This window comes from Dipodomys ordii, unplaced genomic scaffold, assembly GCF_000151885.1.
Source record: "Dipodomys ordii isolate 6190 unplaced genomic scaffold, Dord_2.0 Scaffold4, whole genome shotgun sequence".
Lineage (NCBI taxonomy): Eukaryota > Metazoa > Chordata > Mammalia > Rodentia > Heteromyidae > Dipodomys > Dipodomys ordii.
The window spans coordinates 15,424,024-15,444,324 of NW_012267220.1; the positions used below are offsets into that span (position 1 = coordinate 15,424,024).

The 20,301-nt window shown below is 44.0% G+C and overlaps 1 protein-coding gene across 1 annotated transcript in view; it reads right to left on the minus strand.

Moving 5' to 3' along the window:
• The window catches only part of Cenpu (centromere protein U), a 31,530-nt gene extending 21,180 nt beyond the window's left edge, over positions 1–10,350 (minus strand). Inside the window, exons 1-5 of the mRNA XM_013023901.1 lie at positions 10,310–10,350; positions 6,868–6,919; positions 5,339–5,438; positions 2,154–2,256; positions 244–304 (exon numbers count right to left, since the gene is read on the minus strand). Coding sequence (XP_012879355.1) covers positions 244–304; positions 2,154–2,256; positions 5,339–5,438; positions 6,868–6,919; positions 10,310–10,350 — 357 coding nt within the window. The remainder of the gene's footprint in view (positions 1–243; positions 305–2,153; positions 2,257–5,338; positions 5,439–6,867; positions 6,920–10,309) is intronic.
• Between the last annotated feature and the right edge of the window lie 9,951 nt (positions 10,351–20,301).

Consider the following 20,301-nt stretch of genomic DNA (forward strand, 5'->3'; position numbering starts at 1 on the left):
AGAAGTGGTGCTGTGGCTCAAGTGGTAGAGCGCTAGCCTTGAGCTGAAGAGCTGAGGGACAGCACCCAGGCCCAGAGTTCAGGCCCCACGACCGGACCCCAAAAAAAAAATAGTCTACGCGGATTATGAAAGTACCTTCTACAACGGTGTCTATAGTGTAACTGCAGAATAGTTTCATCAGCACCAATCAAAATGCAATGAAATATTACAAATTGAGATAGAAGAGAGAATATCCACACGTACCTTTCTTGTACTAACTCTTACAGATTCGTTTCCACTTGCTTCATTTTCAGTAGTGCTCGAACTGCGCCAAAGAATAAGCATCATTATCTCGCCCAGATGCCAGTATCTGTAAGACTCTTATCTCCAATTAACCACCACAAAGCCAGAAGTGAAGGTGTGACACATTCAAGCGCCAGCTATGAGTGAAAAAGCCAAGTGAGAGCACAAGACCTGAAGTTTAAGCTCTAATACCAGCAATGAAAATGAGAGAGACAGAGACAGACAGGAGGGAAAGGGGAGAAAGAAGAGAGAAGGAAAAGGAGAAAGAGCACTTTCCTTAAAGTTTAAAGGGTTCAGTGCAGAGCTAGGCTGATGACAGTACAGTGGAATTTAACCGGCATGAGGCAGAGAAGAGGGATTCATGGCTGCAAATGAAAATACATGGTTAGGAACCTAGAGCTGACTTCTAAAGATACTTCTCCAGGCCCAGAAGAATGGGAAGTTAAGGTAAAGTATCTGTAAATGAAAAAGCCTGGCACGTTCAAGAGATAGATGGTATTGGTAAGAGAAGAACACACTAGCAAAAGTCAAAGAATTAAAAGAGGCTGAAATCCAAAAGGAGGTACAGAGGAGGAAAAGCAACCCAGACCCTAGGAATGGCACATGCAAATGGCCTGAGATATGCATACTTAGGAATCTGATGATCAGTAGAAACCAAAAAGAATAGGGTGTTTTTACCCCCAGGAATCCAAAAATGAAATCTGTTAATTTCTATAATAGATGAATAGTGATGACATTCATAATTATTTTTTATGTATCATCAAGAGTGTATCTCTAGGAATAAGTATTCCTGATCTTTTTTTTTTTTTTTTTTGGTATTACTGGGACCTTGAGCTTGCTAGACAGGTGCTCCACGACTTGAGGCATCTTGTTTTGTTTTTGAACAGGTTCTCATCTTTTTGCCCGAGAGTTGGCTTTTGAATATAGTATAGCTGAGATTAGAGAAATCATCATCATTCCCAGCTTGTTCATTGAGATAGAGTTTGTCCACTTTTTGCCTGGGCTGGCTTTGACCCAAGATCTCCCAATCTCTACCTCCTAAGTAGCTGGTATTATGGGTATATGTCGCTGTGTCCAGCTATCCTTAGATTTTTCTTGTCTAAGATGTATTTAGCAGACAGTAGATGTTTAATAATTTATAAAACTGAGTTAACCTTTAAAAGTAAAAGCTTCATGTAAGAAACTCATAGCCTTCACATACACAATTACCCATAACAGATTAGAGAAAATTGGAGGACTCCATTTATAGTAATTTCCTCACCCAAACAAAAATAGACCATCTTGGAATAAACAAGAAATGCATAAAATGTACGTGAATAAAATTTAGAACAGCAATAAAAGAGCTTCATTTGCTCATCACTGTACAAACTCCCATACTCTGATTCACTGAGAAATTAACCCAATGAAGATAGCCTGTTGTCTAAGAGATCCAGTTGTCAATTATTTTAGTTATTCGAATAATAACCAACTGTTGAAATTTAAGTTTTGATGTGGCAGTTCTCTTGAGGAAAAACCTAGGAAGTTATCTCAAAAGATATTAAGAGCTTGTATCTTAAAGAATTGCTCCAATGGGTGCTAGTGGCTCACACCTGTAATCCTAGCTACTCAGGAAGCTGAGATCTGAGGATTGTAGATCAAAGCCAGCCCAGACAGGAAAGTTGACGAGACACTTATCTTCAAATAACTACCAAAAAGTTGGAAATGTATCTGTCGTTCAAGTGGTAGAGCACTCTCATTGAGCTAAAGAAGCTCAGGAAGAGCACAAAGTCCATGAGTTCAAGACCCAGGACCCGCACCCCCCAAAAAAAATTTTTTTTTTGCAACAAAGTCTTGGTAAGTACAAAGCAACAATTCCTTGGGATAAATCATACCTTTGTTTCTCTTCTTTTCCTTGAGGAATTAAAGGCACAGGAGATGCACAGTGTCCAAACTCCTCCTCATCGGCATAGATGGCAGTGCTGTGAAAGAGAGGGTCTATAGGAGAGACACAGACCTTGTCAAGCGACAGTCCTGCACGGTGGAGGACAATCATGAGCAGAAACACAGGCCACTTTGCCTGTATTTATGACCTCCTAACTCGATAACTTGAAATTTAAATCATATCACCAATACATGCATATTCATAGATTATAAGGCTGTGCTCCTATACTTACACATTAATGAGCCTAATTTTAATGAGATTAAAAACTGGAATAAGATATCTAACAGTTTTGTCCTCTGCCTGGTAGACCACTGGAGTGAGGTTGTGAGAGGCGACCCATCCAAACTCTATCATCACAAAGCACCCGGGACACAGTGGGCTCTTGTATTTGTGAACGGATGCCTTTTGGAGAAAGATCTCAGGCCTGCTTGTTTCCCCTCCTCTCTGCTTCTGGAGAGCATGCAAAGTTCATGTGAATGAGGCAGAAGCCTCATTCATGGGAAGAGACCTAATGGTCTTGGTGGGGAAGCACAGCAAGATGCTGGGCGGGCACATCAGGAAAGAAGAGCAAAAGCAACAGAGCCTGGGGGGGCGGGGGGAGGGAGGAGAGCTTATGGCAGGGCTGGAGCATGGTGGGGGAGAGATAAGTGAGCCAGATCTGAAGGGGTATCGGGGTCCCTCAAGACCCAAGCAATCATTTCTTCATGCTCAAAGGTTAACATGATAGCAACAATTTAAACTTTTATATTCAATAGCTGCTTAATGAACCTATCAATCTTACAGTTTTAAAATTAGTAATATATTCTGCATTGTTCTCAACTAGGCAAAGGGATTTAGGTACTCTACAGCGGTGCCTACGAAAAGCAAAAAGCCAAATAGATGAATTTTGAATTTCTGTATGTAACCAATCATGCAAGCTGACCCTTACAATTTGACAATATAAAGACTACAATTCAATGTGAAAATGGGCAAGGGTCATGACTACATAGATACTTCTTTAGGACATATACACGGAGAAAAACACTGTGGAATTAATGATTGCCCTTTTCTTCTTTCTTTTCTTCTTTTTTTTTTTGAGACTGGGTCCAGCTATGTAGCCCAGGCTGGCCTCAAACTTCAAATTGTCTTGCCTTGGTTACCAGGATTACAAATGTGCAATACATGATCTGTGCACGATTTCTTAAGGCTTATTGAATATACTGAAAACCAATGTATTTTACATTTTAAAAGGGTTAATTCTGTGGTATGTGTTATGTGTGAGTACCAGGACTTAAGTCAAGGTCTTGCACTCCACTTGGATTTTTAGTGTCATAGCTGGTACCATGTAAGCCAGGCCTTTAATCCACCTTTTTGCTGTTTAATTGGAGACAGAATCTCTCAGACTTCTCTGCCCAGGCTAGCTTTGAACTGAGATCTTCCGATAACAGCCTCCGGAGTAGTTAAGATTGTAGGCATGAGCTACCAGTGCCTGGCCACAAATCAATTTTTTAAATTATAGAATTCCTTTTTAGATTTAGGTAAATCTGATAAGTGATTCAAACTTTTTTTTGACCAAATTATAATAAAAGATGTATTGCAGTGATTATTTCTCATCTTACAAGATATTTTTTAAAACCTGTATTTTCTATATATTAGAGAAAAAAAATCCAGGCACCAGTTGCTCATGTCTGTATCCTAGCTACTCAGGCCAAGAGCTGAGGATTGCAGTTGAAAGCCAGCGCAGGCAGGAAATTTTGTGAGACTCTCATCTCCAATTAACCACCAGAAAACCAGAAGTGGAGCTGTGGCTCAAAGTGGTAGAGGACTAATTTTGAGCAAAAATAGCTCAGGGATAGTACCCAGGCCCTGAGTTCAAGCCCTAAGATAAAAAAAGATGAAAGTCAGAGATAGTTTCCCAAATTTTCTATTCTTGTTCCAGCAAAATGCCTGACTACACTGCCACTGCAAATGCAGGGCCCTTGGCACTCATTCGCTCTGGCCTTGAGCGTGGTCAGTGACACAGGATGCAGCTGTTACATCTGGACAGCTGGGTATCAGCTCACAACCAAGGAACCCAAGAACATTCTCCTTCCTTCCCTGGAGCACTTTGTAAGGGAAAATTCCCCCACTCTTCTCCCTAATGCCCCTTTTCCAATGGCTCGGCCAAATGGAAGTAAGGACACTAAGAAGGGTATCCTGGGGCTGGGAAGGTGGCTCAGTGGTAGATTGCTTGCCTTGCATGCATGGGGCCCTGAGTTCGATTCCTCAGCACCACATAAGCAGATAAAGCCAGAAGTGGTGCTGTGGCTCAAGTGGTAGAACGCTAGCCTTGAGCTGAAGAGCTGAGGGACAGTGCCCAGGCCCAGAGTTCAGGCCCCATGACTGGCAAAAAAAAAAAAAGAAGAAGGGTGTCCTGATATGAATGGAATGTTAATCCATGTTGGTAGAAGAGGCACACTTTGATAACATTCTTAGTGCCAATGTACCTTGAGTTCAAATTATCAAGTACTTCCACAAACATTGATATACACAGACAACTGATTTTTTTCCTCCTAGCTGTCCTGGGGCTTTGCTGTCCCTGAGCTTCTCGGATTCAAGGCTAGCATTCTACCACTTGAGTCACAATGCCATTTCCTTTTTTATCTGAGTAGTTTATTGGAGATAAGATAAGAGTCTCATGGACTTTTCTGCCCAGGCTGGCTATGAACTGTGATCCTTGGATCTCAGCCCCCTGAGTAGCTAGGATTACAGGTGTGAGCCACTGGCACCCAGTTCACAACTGGTTTTTATGTGTCAAGACCCTTCCAATTTTTCTATCTAGCTAAATGCTGTGACTGAAGTCTTCTTAGGAGAAAGATTTAAACACTAATGGAGCCGGGGGCTGGTGGCTCATGCCTAATCCTAGCTACTCAGGAGGCTGAGATCTGAGGATCACGGTTCAAAGCCAGCCTGGGCAGGGAAGTCCAGTCCCCGGGCAGGAAAGTCTGTGAGACTCTTATCTCCAATAAACCACTCAAAAAACAGGAAGTGGCACTGTGGCTCAAGTGGCAGAGCGCTAACCTTGAGCTGAAAAGCTGAGGGACAGCACCCAGGTTTAGAGTTCAAGCCCCACAATCCCCCCCCCAAAAAAAACCCAAAAAACAAAAAAACACTAACCAAAGTTTTCATAAGGTTCTTCATCTTTCTCATTTCTGGAGAGCACAGAATTCTCAGGAAAGTCAAAGGTGTCAATAGGCCTGTGCTCTTGAGCAGCTTTCTAAAAATGAATAGAGTCAAAATCACTGAATGGGCACAAACAAGGAACACTACAATCATGATTTACTTAGCAAGGATACTCTTGCTAACACTGCTGTCCAAAGAAATACTTGGCACTTTTGGGAAGTACAATGACTACAATTATAATCTAAGGCAGCGATTAGCAAACTGATTCTGCACAGGACTGAAGAATTGGCCCTTAGGTTTCTTTTGCAACTATACAACTTGGCCAGTATAGTGTATAGTATAGATAGCAATCACTCAGAAAGTAATGGAGTAGGCTGTGTTCCAGCCAGACTTTCTATCTGCCCACCAAAATGGGATCAAATGGGAACTTCATACCATTTAAAAATGTAACAATGATTCTTAGTGGATCAGCTGAATAAAAGGAAGAGGCAGATTCGATATGTACACAAGCTACAGTATGCCTAAACCCCAAGTCTAGGCCTGAGTTTTCTCAGAAATATACGATCTACCTGACCGGTTATAAGCAGTTTTTGGGAGTACATAGGATAGAAACTGTTTATGGGAGAGAAAGTAGCATTCACATTATTATTATTCTGTAGATCTGAGGATTGAACTTGGGGACTTGCATTTGCTAAAAAGCACTCAATCACTTGAGCCAAGTCTCTAGCTCCTTTTTGCATTATTTATTTATTTAGTGCTGGCCCTGGGGCTTTGACTAAGGGCCTCGGTGTTATCCCTGAGTTTCAAGGAACTCAAGGCTGGCATTCTACCACTTGAGCCACAGCTCTACTTCTGGCTTTTTTTTTTTTTTTTTTTGGTGCTTAATTGGAGACTAGAGTCTCACAGACTTTCCAACACAGGCTGGCTTTGAACTGTAATACTCAGATCTCAGCCCCCTAAGTAGCTAGGATTGCAGGCGTGAACCACTGGTGTCCAGTGGCAATGGTTATTTTTGAGGCAGGGTTTCACTTTGCACTTGGGTTGACCTGGTCTGTGATCTTGGTCTGTGATCCTTCTGGTGTTTCCCCATGTCACTAGGGATGAAGCCATGTGCCACTACGCCCAGTTATTGTGTTTCCCAAGTAGCTGGGAATAAAGGTGTGCCCACTGATTGAGTCACTGATTGAGATGGAGTTTCATGAACTTTCTTATGCCTCAGCTGACCTTGAAACCATAATCTCCCCAAGTAGCTAGGATTACAGGCTTCAGCCATCATACTCATCAGCTATATAACTTTATATGTCCGTTATCTGAATATAACTTAAATCAAGATGAGTCAGACAGAAAGTTCTAAAATGTTAACGAAGGCTGTTTTCTCTGCTATATTGGGAACTCTTTTTCCCAATTAAAAAAAATTGGTCATACCAAAAAAAAAAAAAACTTACAAAACTGAAATTCTCTCAACATGTTCTGTCATGGTCAACAGTGAGAAAATTACATTAAAATACAAATGGCTTACTTACATCTTTCATGAAATGTGTTCTTCCTGCAGTGTTCTTTGGATTTTCTGTACTACTATACAACAAACAACAACAACAAAAATAAGATGAGACGTTAGAAAAAAAGCTAAATGACTGTCCCATAACTTCCAAGCATTTTCTTCCAAAATTATATTCTGCAGTAGTTGCACAAATAGTTTGCATCCAATGGAACTTGAATTATGGAGAATCTTTTAGAAAACAGAACCTGTACTGTGTAAGTTCAACAACTAGAAAATAGCCTTAGCTCTGTAGGCTGAGAAAACTCTCTCTCCTGCTGTGATCCTTATCCTTCTGGCCTAATCAGCTAGTAGGGAATGACTGCAGAACTGACCAAACAGAGCAGCCTTTTCTATCCCAGGCCTGGCTCTCTTACTAAATTTTCTCATTTAACTCTAATGACAGGGGGAGGTGGAAGGTATGCCCATGTTACAAAAGAATACTTGTCCAGAGGAGTACACAGGAAGAAGGGAGGCCTTAACTAAAGTCCGCACTGCTTCAGATCTGGAGCCTGCTGTCTTAATTCCCACCCACTTTATTCTTCCCTCTGTTGGACAATAAAAGAAAAAGGATAAAGCTATATTTTTTTTTTCTTGGAAGGTTAAAGCAAACGAATGCAACAATAGTGACTACAAGAAAAAACTGGAAAGAACAGTGGCAGGAAATACATATTAATAACTGTAAGCCAAGTGCTGGTAGCTTGCCTGTAATCCTACCTACTCAGGAGGCTGAGATCTGAGGATCCATTTGAAGCCAGTCCTGGCAAGAAAGTTCCTGAGTCTTATCTCCAATTAATCACAGAAAAAGCAGGAGGTGGCACTGTGGCTCAAGTGGCAGACTGCTAGCCTTAAGCAAAAGGAGCTCAGGGACAGTGCCTAGGCCCAAAGGTCAAGCCCCAGGACTGGTAAAAATAAAAATAAAAAATATTAAAATAGGGCTGGGAAGGTGGCTCAGTGGTAGAGTGCTTGCCTTGCATGCATGAGGAGCTGGTTCGATTCCTTAGCACCACATGAGCAGAAAAATCCAGACTCAAGTGGTCTCTCAAGTGGTAGAGCCAATATTAGCCTTGAGCTGAAGAGCTGAGGGGACAGTACCTAGAGTTCAGGCCCCATGACCAACCAAAAAATAAATAAAAATATTAAAATAATAAATTGTAGTTAGTCTAGTGAGTACGGACTGAGCTTCCTCTATGAACCAGCCATTGCCAAAGGGTACTAGAATAACTGGAATAACACAGTGCAGAGTCCCTGACCTAAAATATGCAGGCACATTAAAACCATATTCTTCAAGTCCCATTTGTAGGGAGTAAAATCAATTTAGTGCATCTGAACCAGTATTACCTCTTATTTCATATAATTTTACACTTACGGAAAATTAGCAAAACTAGTACAAGGACCTTCCATACAACTTTTGTCCACATCTATCAACTATTTATACTGTTCTCTGTGTTTGTATATTTGTATCTATGGTAATTCTAAGACTCTGCAGCCCTAAATATTTCTTGAATAATCATCCTATAATTTCTCAAGTAAAAAAAATTAATACTGATATAATTATACAATCAATACCTAAATTCCATCAATTGCCTTATAATATGCTGTAAAGTTTCAACTGTTTCAATTTTGTTAAAAGGAAATACAGAAGAATATAAAATATAGGATTTCACTGGATGTAGTATTTCCATAAGTCTTGTTTGGTTTTGTGTGGATTAGTGTGAATACAAACACATGTGTACTACTTTTTAGGTAAAATCTTACTGTGAATTGCAGAATTTTTTTGTTGTTGTTGGTCATGGGACTTGAACCCTAGCCTGGGCACTGTCCCTTAGCTCTTCAGCTCAAGGCTAGCACTCTACCACTTGAGTCACAGGGCCACTTCCGGTTTTCTGAGTGGTTTATTGGAGATGAGTTTCATGGACTTTCCTGCCGAGCTGACTTTAAATGGAGATCCTCAGATCTCAGCCTCCTGAGTACCTAGGATTATAGGCGTGAGCCAGCAGTGTCCAGCTTAGAATTTTTTTAAAGCAACATTACTGAGAGCAGTGGTTTCCCAACTAGAGGTCAGTGGCAGAGGACTTGCCCTGCATGTATGAAGCAGAAATCAAAAGCTATCAATGATTCATCTGAAGGGCTTGTTAAAAACAGATTGTGCGCGCGCGCGCGCGCGCACGCACGCACGCACGCACGCACGCACGCACGCACGCACGCACGCACACACACACACACACACACACGATAACATCATGAATGGATTCTGGGAATTAAGGAAAGTGACTTCTGAATGTTGCAAATATAAACTTCTTAACCCAAATTCTTTCACCTGTGTCTCGATGCTGAAAAACTCGTTAGGCTGGACTCCAGGTGGAGCTTCCAAAACATGGAAGTTTTTGTCATAATCATAAACAAAACTGTGTTGAAGGTGCAGTAGTGTGCTTTAGGAGACAGAAGGGTGAATACTGTGTCTGAATCCTCCGCCCCTCCAAAAAAAAAAAAACACCTTTAAGATAATAAATCTCACTGGTCAGTTAGATATGCTTTAACTCTTTTCAGCTGGTCAGCTGATGTGCTATGCTGCTATATTCCTTCGAAATTCTCTTCCCCATTGGCCACAGAGTGCAGTCTGGGTTTTGTTCATCTTCCTGGTCGGCTACTCCAACATCTACAGACACCCCCCCCCCCCTGAGTTTCCACGGAAGAATTCCTGAGGAGTACATTTAATTCCCCAAAAGTCTTCCAGCCAGATCCAGGCCTAGTCTAAGATGCCATCCAGACATGGCCAGACAAGGCCAGAGTCGCTTGTAGATTACCTTTTAGAGTGCAGTTTTGCAATCTGTCTTTTAAACATATAGCCTATCGTTACATTCACCTTTTAATAAAATTAACATGCCTGGGCCACCACGGAATTCCCTTACAGCATTTAGGATTTAGGGCAAAGCAGCAAAAAACAGCAGCTTGGTTCTCAGCTCTCTGGTCTGTGCTGGGTTTTTGTTTTGCTTCCCCCAACTTTTTTTTGTCAGTCCTGGGGCTTGAACTCAGGGCCTGGGCGCTGAGTTCTTTTGCTCAAGGTGAGCACTCTACCACTCGACCACAACACCCGTTCCAGCTTATTCTGTTTACGTGTCACTGAGGAATCGAACCCGGGACTTCATGCATGCTAGCCACCTTCGCAGCCTGCTCTGTCTTTTTAACGGCAAAGACAACAGAGTTAGACAGACAGACAGATACTTGCAGACCTCTACCCCGCCTGGGAACGTCTTCCGGGCTCCAGGACTTTAGTACCCTGCCTGTAGTCCCGCCCCTCCTCCCCGCACGGCCGTACAGACGTGTACACTGAGGCCCCGCACGCACAGATGCCTCCTGGAAGTACAGACTGCGGCAGAACCACCGCACCGAGAGCTCGGAACGTTCGCAGCGCCAGCCGCACTCACCCGGGATGTCGCGGAGACCGCACCCGCCACCGCAGAGCCATCTCGCCACTCTCCGCGCCCGCCGAGCCCACGAAATTCCCGCCCAGTCCCACGCTACGCGGACCAGCCAATCAGAGATGACTACGCGCCATCTACCCCGCCCCTCTTCTGGGCGGGCCCAAGGCCCTACTGGAGCGAGAAAAAACCCGGCAAGGATTAGGTGCATGATGGAGCCTTTCAACCAGCTGCTGACGGCGACGGCTAACTACAATCCGGTGCCATGTTTTCTGAATATCGGCGCTCCGAGGGTTTGCAGGGTGGGAAGGGGGAAACACTAACTGGCGGCTGGGCGGGAGCCAGTGAGAGTTGGAACCGAACCCAGGGCTGGCAGCTGCGGCTGGCGCCCAGCTGTCAAGTCAGGATTCGTTGTTTTGTTAGCTCCCCTGATGACTTTGGTGAATTTGGCTTCTTATTCTTCCCTTATTCCTGTATCTCCTCCCTGTTAAACAGGGAGGGTCCCTCCTGGAACTATATTCTTTGATTCTTTTTGTCTTCTTCTTGTTTAAAAATCGACTGCAGTGTAAAAGGAAGGAAAACATTAACTCCAAATGGATGGAAGACCCAAATGTATGAGCTAAAACTATAACACTGAGAAGAGAGCATGGGGCAGAAACATCATGGCATTAGACCTGGCAATGATTTATTTTTTTTACTATGAAACCAAATGCACAGTTTGGGATGATGGACAGCAGTGGTTGTTTGTACAACAAAACCATACATTTCAACTGGTTCCAAAAAACAAAGTGTCAGGGGCCAGAGGCTCATGACTTAGAATCCTCACTCTTCAGGAGGCTGAGATGTGAATATCATGGGTTAAAGCCAGCCCTGCCAGATAAGTCCTCAAGACTCCATCTTCAATTAAACAGCAAAATGCCAGACTGGAGACATGACTAGAGAGCTAGTTGTGAGCAAAAGAACATAAGGGGCTGGGAAGGTGGCTCAGTGGTAGAGCGCTTGCCTTGCATGCATGAGGCCCTGGGTTTGATTCCTCAGCACCACATAAGCAAAAAGAAAAAAGGTGGAAGTGGCGCTGTGGCTCAAGTGGTGGAGCGCTAGCCTTGAGCTGAAGAGCTGAGGGACAGCGCCCAGACCCAGAGTTCAGGCTCCACGCCCGCCCCCCCCCAAAAAAAAAGGAGAAAATAAGGCCTGAGTTCACCTACCATATGAGCACACAAAACAAAGGTTAAAATACTAAATTTTATGTAATATCTATATACATAGCTATAAATATTGTTTGCATGTGTGAGTATTGAAACTTGAACTCAGCTTGTAGGTGCTGTTCCTTAGCTTTTTCCCTCAAGGCTGGCACTTTAACATGAGCCATAGTTCCACTTCCAGCTTTTCTTGGTTAATTGGAGATAAGAGTCTCAGGGAGGGCTGGGAAGGTGGCTCAGTGGTCCAGCGCTTGCCTCACATACATGAGGCCCTGGTTCCATTCCTCAGCACCATATAAACAGAAAAGGCTGGAAGTTGCACTGTGTCTCAAGTGGTAAAGCACTAACCTTGAGCTGAAGAGCTGAGGGACAGTGCTCAGGCCCAGAGTTCAAACCCCACAATCGACCAAAAAAGAAAAAAGTCTCAGGGACTTTCCTACACAGGGTGGCTTTGAAATTTGAGCCTCAGATTTCAGCTTCCTGAGAAGCTAGGAATAGAGGCAAGAGCCACCAGCTACTGGCTTATGTTTATATGTTTCTATATGTATATATTTCACAATAAGAATACTAGAATGTGTTTTATATGTCACAGTAAGAATTTTACAATGTGTTTCAAACATAAAAAAGAATATATAATGTAAAGTTGAAAAACAAACATCCATATAACCACCACTGGATTTGGCCCTAAATAATATACTTAACTTCTGAGTATCCTTCATCCTTCTGAACAATGTCTTCTTCCCATGAGTTTTTTTTTTATCACTCCGATGTTTCTGTGTTGATATATCTCTAAGTGATGTATAATTATTGCATATTTCTGAATGTTATATAACTGATATTTGGTAGGTATTCTACAAGTGTCCTTTCTTACTCAGAACTATGAGTTTTAGAAATATCCACATTGTATCCCATCTGGGTGTAGCTATAACTTATTTTTATTGCATTTGGAACACACTAAGTAAATACATCACTTTTTCCGCCTTCTGTGTGTGGATTCATCAGTTATTTTCAGTCTTGCTATTACAGCAATGAGTCACCAAACATTCTTGTGCATGTCTTTCAGGGCCCACATCTAAAAGTTTCTTGAAAAATAGTCAGTGATGTTAATGCCACCTGGGTTATGTCATTTTCAACTTTGCATTATGATGCCAACTTTTACACAGTGTTCTGTACACTGTAGACTGTTCAATTTCGGCTCCCATCAGCAGTATATAGGATAGCCCTGATTCTTTGTATTTTTATATTTTGACCTATCTGGTTCATTGAAATCTTTGCAATTCCAATGTGTACTTCCCTTAAGTAAAGCAGCTTTTCATTGTTTCTAGGTCATCCCCGTTTCCTCTTCAATGAAATGTGTGTTCAGAAACTTCCCAGAAATCATTTGGGCATGTGCCATGGAAGGTTATGTCGTCCCTCAGGTCTTGAAGGAAGTTAACCACCTATAGGGAGAAATAGGCTTCCTGGAGCCAGTGAAGTTGTCAGTCTCAGGGAAGTGGGTACAGAAATCCATCTTCTGGGAAATAGGTGTTGTTAAACTTCGTGTACTTTGGGGTATGAAAGAAATAAATCAATGCAACTGTGAGAAAGTATTTCTCCATTTAGACATGATTAATCAAACCCCATAGAGACATAACAGTTAATTATGACACTACGCCTTCAGTTCTGCAGTTATGGAAACACGAATTTCCCTGGAAATGAGGGGGTAGGTGAAGGTGGGGGTAGGGGCTGGAAGATAGGAATAAGCAAAATAGATGCTTCAGAGACAGACAGTTCAAGTCCATTACAGAAATGTGTCCTAGGCTATGGACCTAGTCAGAAGGAAGGCAGAATTCCAACCCAAATATTCCAACTTTCAAACTGTCTTAGCACTAGTCCATCATCATGAAGCTGTGTTACTTAGATGATCAGCTTGGCACAGCAGTTCTCAGGTTGGGTGAGGAGAGGAGAGAAGGGCTATTCTGGCGGCACTAGGAAGGGCATTTCACAACAAAGCACTGGATCAGTGCTGTCACATGAAGACCACTTCCAGTGTGCTTTAGGTGCTGTGATTGCTATGCGTACAAATTGGATCCCAAATAGTAATTTCAAAGTGTTCTCTGGCTAGCTGTACTGTTAGAGATGGAAACCGGAGCACCTTTCCAAGCAGAAGAAGTAAAGCCAAGTATGAGGAGGAGTTCAGCTTAGGAACAGGAGAACCAAAGGTCTCCTGGGAGAGCATTAATGGATGGTGGGGACTGGTGAAGGGCAGAAGGAAGAAGAAGGATCTCGTAGACAGGAGAAGCTCCAGCCAAAGAAGATCCAGCCAACGAGAAGACCCTCCCTCCCCAAAAGGAGAGTGGTGTGAGGAGCCATGGCCACTGATTTTTATTTTGAGAAGGTACCTGTGTCATACTGTTTCCTTTTCACCATTGCCAATCTTCTGCTAATATTTGCCAGACTCACCAGCCTCCTGTAGGTATGGCTGGGGTAGTAGAGAATGAAGGATTGTGTTTAGGATGGGGTGTGGGGGTGGGAAGGAGGCTAGGTATGGGTATGGGAGAGATGGAGACAGTGTGGTTACCCCACTCCCAGGAAACCTGGAGAAGGTAAATATCTACTGGAGGATCTCAGAGATACCTCCAAACAGATCACTTCTGGATGTTGGAGGCTACCTAGGTTTGTAGGTCTTCAAATTATATAAAATATGGATGGGCGTGGTGGTGCCCACCTGTAACCCCAGCTACTTGGGAGGCAAAGGTAGGAGGAGCATGGTTGGAGGCAGTCTGGGGAAAAAAAAATGTGAGCCCCTATCTGCAAAACTAAGAGCAAAAGGGCTGAGGGCATGGCTCAGGCGCAAGAGCCACACATGAGGCCTTTGAATTCAACCCTAAATACGACAACCAAAATAAAAAGTTTTCATCAAATATTTTCATGTTTGGGAAACTGGGGGGTGAGTCCTAGAGATATTATATGTAAACAACAGAAAATAAATCCAGCACGGTAAGGCATGGAGATCAGAGGCAAAAACATGGTGGACCCTAGATTCTTGGGAGAGTCTTCCTAATGGTGCCTTTATTTTCCCCCTTCCCACTGGTAATTCTGTACTGTGTCCACCAGAGGGCAGATAGAGAAAGGGGTTGGAGACTCGCACGTGTAATGGAGAACTCATTTTCAGACCTAGTAAACAGCGGTTCAAAGTCAGTTCAAGATTAGTAAAATGAGATGGCTAACCTGCCTTTACCTAACTCGTTTTTGCCCCTTTATGTGAATTTTATTCTTCAATAATCTCCACAGATTTCCCTTAAAGTAAAAGTCTGGCTTTCTACAATAAAGAGGATATTTTGTTTCTTCTCAAATTTTCCTACTTGGTTGTTTACTTTCCCAAGCACTTAGTGAGTACTGGGTAAACAGGAATCTCTCGCTATTCTTATCAGTTTTAAGCAGACCAACTGCGCAACAAGTATAAGGATGACAGTGTACTACAAGCTGAACTGTCCCAAGAGGGCTAGAGGGGAGGAGGGAAGGAGGAAAGTCTCTTGGACCAGCCCTTGAAGAGGAAGTGAGACCCTTGAAGAAAAACCAATTCTCTTATCTTTTCAAACTGGAGGGGAAGAAAGGTTTTTCCACTTGTTGCCATCAGCAGTGACGTCATTCCTTCACATGCCAGATACTTTCCAACACTTCTTGGCTCTCTTACCGGACAACTAAGTTTACTTTCTCTGGAAGTAATGTGGTCTTACTTTTTCCAGAGCTAACTGGCACGATTCCTACCCAAGCTGAGCTCACGCGGCTAAATTGGTCTGAGCAGGACTTCAGGACTGGCAATGTCACATGCCTCAGATTCCATTCCCAGCACCCTGAAGCGCTAGGAGGGGCGGGGCGCAGAGCACTCCCCAAAGCAACCTGCTTTGGAAATAATGTTATTATAACTCAGGACGATATAAAAGGGCCATGTGGACACAACATACTGAGAAAGAGAAGAGAGAATAAAAGGCTACCCCCCAAAAAACAAACAAACAAATGACTACTTTCTTGGGGAAACAAGGAAAGGAAAACAAAGAGCAAAATACCTTTCCAACAGTAGAGCGTTGTCTTCATAACTGTCTCTCAAGACACGGACAAAAATGAATTTTCTGAATAAAAACTTTTCACATTTTTTTTTTGTTTTGTTTTTGGTGTGTGTTGGTATCTGGGTTTGAACTTAAGGTCTTATGCTCAAGTGGTAGAGCGCTGGCCTTGAGCTGAAGAGCTGCGGGACAGCGCCCAGGCCCGGAGTTCAAGCCCCACTACTGGAAAAATAAAACAGGTCTTATGCTCTCAGCTTGCTTGTTCACTCATGGCTGGTGCTCTACCACTTGAGTCATAGCTCCAGCCTGGCTTCTGGCTAGTAAATTGGAGAAGTCTCATACATATTTCTGGGGAGGGTCTCAAACTACAATCCTCTGGATCTCAGCCTCCTGAGTAGCTAGGACTACAGACACCAGGCTGCTTTTACCTTCTTCTTCTTCTTTTTTTTTAACTGATGACTATGGACATTCATTTTGGTTGGTCTACACAGTTGTGCAAAGTGTTCTTGGTAGTCAGTGTTTTCCCTAGATAGCTTTGAGTCTCCCACATTCCCAAACCCACTGATACTATCTTCCTTCACCTGCCAGCTCAGCTTTGCCAGGTACCAGTAATCAGAGGTCGTGCATTTGAGAGAAAATTCTAGGGCACAAAGAGCTATGTCCTCCCAGAGAAAGTCCTATGAAGAAAGACTTTGTGCCCCCTGGCAAGCCTGGGCGGGCAGGTACTGTGTGGACCCTGCCTTCATAACCATCCCAGGGGACCACGTGGAGGCAGACAGGCACAGGAGAAAGATTATTATAAGGTTTATAAAAGGGGGCTTATCTCCCCTGGGAGGGGGGAGGAGCACATGGCAACCACCCCTGTCCAGGTGACAGGTAGGTCTGGGGGAGGAAGTGAGGCAGGTGCATGCGCAGGTAGGTCTGGGCAGAGAGAGGGAGTGGGAACTCCGGGGCAGGGAGGCGCTCAGGTCTGGTGGAGCTGAGGATAATACTAAATCCTGGGATGGTGGTGAAGGATTACAGGTGGAGGAGGCAAAGGCAGGGTCCACACAGTACCTGCCGGCCCAGGCTTGCCAGGGGCCAAAAAGCCTTTCTTCATAGGACTTTCTCTGGGAGGACAGAGCTCTTTGTGCCCTAGAATTTCTCTCAATTGTAGAACCTCGGATTACTGATACCTGGCAGAGCCGTGCTGGCAGGTGAAGGAAGGTGGTATCAGTGGGTGTGGGAATACAGGAGACTCAAAAATGCCAGCACACATTGACTAATTGACTAACGCAGAATGTAAGCAGACTGGTTTTTGAATGTTTCTCACATGGCCCGTGAGGTGCGTGCGCGTGACACACCCTCACCTGCAGCGGGGTGTTGGGGTTACTCCCTGTTCCCTCGCTACAGGTTTCACACTCTACCTGCAAAGTCGAAAGCCTGCTGGAGTGTGGAGAATCCCAGCATCTCACCTAGTCAACTTGAGCCAGGGCAATTTTAGTCAGAGAAATTTGTCAGTCAAAACTTTCCCCCCTACTGGGCACTGGTGGTTCATGCCTGTAATCCTAGCTACTCAGGAAGCTGAGATCTGAGGATTGTGCTTTGAGGCTAGCCCAGGGAAGGAACATTTGTTATACTCTTGTCTCCAATAAGCAACTCAACAACAACATAAAGCCAGAAGTAAAGCTGTGGCTCAAATGGTAGAGCACTAGCCTTCAGCAAAAGCAGCTCAGGGACAGCACCCAGGCCCCCAGTGCAAGCCCCCCAAACAACAACAACAAAACAAAATAAAAACACAAAAAAACCTAAAACCAAACCAAAGCAACTCTTTCCTTTCCCATTAAATATCTCAATAATATAAGGAGTGATTAAGAACTCTAACACATCCTACATTGTGTGTGTAGGGGGCATCCTTCTTTAGACCAAGAACAGAACCCACAGAACCCCCCCTCTGCACCTGAAGAAGGCTGCTTAGAGAAAAAAAGTCATCCAGCAAGATTTCTACTGTTGGAATGACTCAGTGGAGCAAAGGAGTTAGGAATTCAAAGGAAACGTATCCCCATTGCTTTTAGGCCCAACATTTAGGTGGTAAGTAAGCCACTCAGTTTCCAATCAGCCCTGCTGAGTAATGAGGTGACTAATAGGATCAGCACAGATTTAGGCACTTCATTTGGGTTATAGTGAAAGGCCAGGTGGGACTGGTGGTGTGGGAGGTGGTCTTCTGGGATCTCACAATCTGCAGCCTTGAAGCTTTCCCAGCTCTGGGCATGGCACTGGTTTTGCTGGTGAGAGTTGGAAGAATTGTCCCTGAGCTGGGACTTGATGAATGTCCCCTCTATTCAGATTCAGGACTGGAAGGGATGCTTTGGGAGTTGATGCCGTTGAATTGATCCCCAGCCTTCATCAGCCAAGGCGCTGCCTGAGCCTCTGCCCTCCATCCATCCACCTGCTCTGCTCCTGCATTGGCAGGCAGGGGTTGGGCTTCTCTGCTTATTCTGCCCTGGACGGAAAGAGCAGCTAAAATGTGGATGAAGAGGCAAAATGGAAATTCCCATCAATGGTTTATGTCTTCCTTTGTCATAGGGCACAGTGAACTTAAAACTGCATCTGAGACCTGACTAGTTAAGAAAGCGTTCAGGGGAGACTGGGCTCATGGGGTGCTCAGGGCACTGGATCTCAAACCTCACAAGGGAAAGGACAGCCAGACTTGGGGAAGCCCTTCAATCAGAAGACCAGTTCAGGAACTTACTAGAGGTCTGACCTTAGACAAGTTAGCTGATTGCTCTCTTATTTTCCCATCCATATTTAGGATATAAACAACTGGAAAACAAAAATAAGGACGTGAGGTTGGTAGTGTGGCTCAGGTGGTAAAGTATCAGCCAATGAGCATAAGCGTCAGATAAAGAGTTCCAGTCCCAGTCAAAAAAAAAAAACCCAACAAAACCCAAAACCATGGAAGTATTCAAACATAAGCTTTCTCTTTTTTTTCCAATGCAGGAGACTATTGGTTCCTCCTCTTAATTGGGATTATAACTTCCGGACACTGCCTGCCCTGACAGCAAGGTATAACCAACCCCTTTCCCAATCACCACTTCTTCTACTGCATTCGACTTATCCTCACCTCATCTTCTCCAGTATCTCCCATCTTAAAAGCCACCTCCACCTCCAAGCAAAAGTTAACCTCTCACCTGTGTGACTGCGGTTTCCTCTTCTTTGCGCCTCAGTCTACCCCCACCGCCACCCGCTCAGTCTTCTCTTCTCTCAGCTCTGCCCAATCACCACTTCTGACCTGTGTCTCAAGGGATTCCACCTTTCAACAGCCTCCGACACAGCTGATGCCACCTCACGGCCTCCCAGAGTGCTTATCTGCTTGGCCTCTGGGACACCACCCTTCTGCTCTTCCTGCTGCTTCCCTGGCAGGTGGCTCTGGCTCCCATCACTGCCTCCTTCCTTAGTTCCTGTTCAACTCTCAGAGGCCACCAGAGCCTGGTTGCGGGCTGGGAGATGTGGGAAGATCTCCTCTTTTGCTTTTCCACATATCTTCTATAGGTTAACCTGCTCTGAACCTCTGCTCTAGCTGGTGGCTTACAAACCACTATCTCCAGCTGAACCAGTGCAGAAATAACCTTGTCTAAGAGGATCCTCAAGGGAAGATTGTCCAAACCCAAGCTCTGGGTTCCATCTCTGCTGATGTGTGTGCCTCCAAGTCCCCCCCCTTCTCAGTAAGCATAGCTCTACTCTCTACCACTCTGCTTAGACACTAGACCCTCGTGACTCCCCACCACCACCCTAGGATGGTTCTGGCTCTCCATTGCCTGGGGGAAGACCTTTTCCACACCCCTCCATCAGCCCTGGTTCAAGCTGCAATCGTCTGCTACCTGGTTCTTACCTGATAATCAGGTTTCTGCATTTATTTCTCTGCAAGTCTTTCTAGAACAGCCAGGTGTCTTTCAAAAGGGCAATTCAGGGACCGTCACTCTTTGCCTCCAAGCTGTAAGAAATGTCTAGAGGCCTTGGCAACTAGGCAGGCACGGGATACAGCTGATGTGGATAAATGAAGCTGAAGGACATAGTAGAAAAGAGGCCTTGGAGTGAGCAGACCTTGCTGTGGATGACCGATGGGGAGAGAGAAGACTGGAAGATAATGGCAACACTTCATGCAGAAGCACCCAAACTATAAGAAACACTAAGAGCTGACAAAAATTGGTTTATGCCAAAAATGAAAGACAATGCTGTAACCTATTTAGTAAATCTATTTAAAAGAAAATCTATTGTCTTTTCCAGAATTAAAATGACTTATTTTACCTTGTCTTTAAAAATGGCAAAACCCCTCAGTACATATATTTTTAAATAGACTACTTTTTCTTTTTGCCAGTCTGGGGCTTGAACTCAGGCCCTAGGCACTGTCCCTGAACTTTTTTTGCTCAAGGTTAGCACTCTATCACTTGAGCCACAGCACCACTTCTGGCTTAAAAAAAAAATTGTTGTTATTGCTGTTTATGTGGTACTGAGGAATCGAACCCAGGGGTTCATGCATGCTAGGCTAGCACTCCACCACTAAGCCACATTCCTAGCCCTAAATAGACTACTTGAAAAAGGAAACAGTCACTCTCTTAGCATTAGCCATATGATTATTGAAATAAAATTTGCTCTGGATTAAAATAACAGCATACCCAGTCCGTCAGTCAAGAATTGTAGTATTTTGGGGCTGGGAAGGTGGCTCAGTGGTAGAGCACTTGCCTTGCATGCATGAGGCCCTAGGTTTGATTCC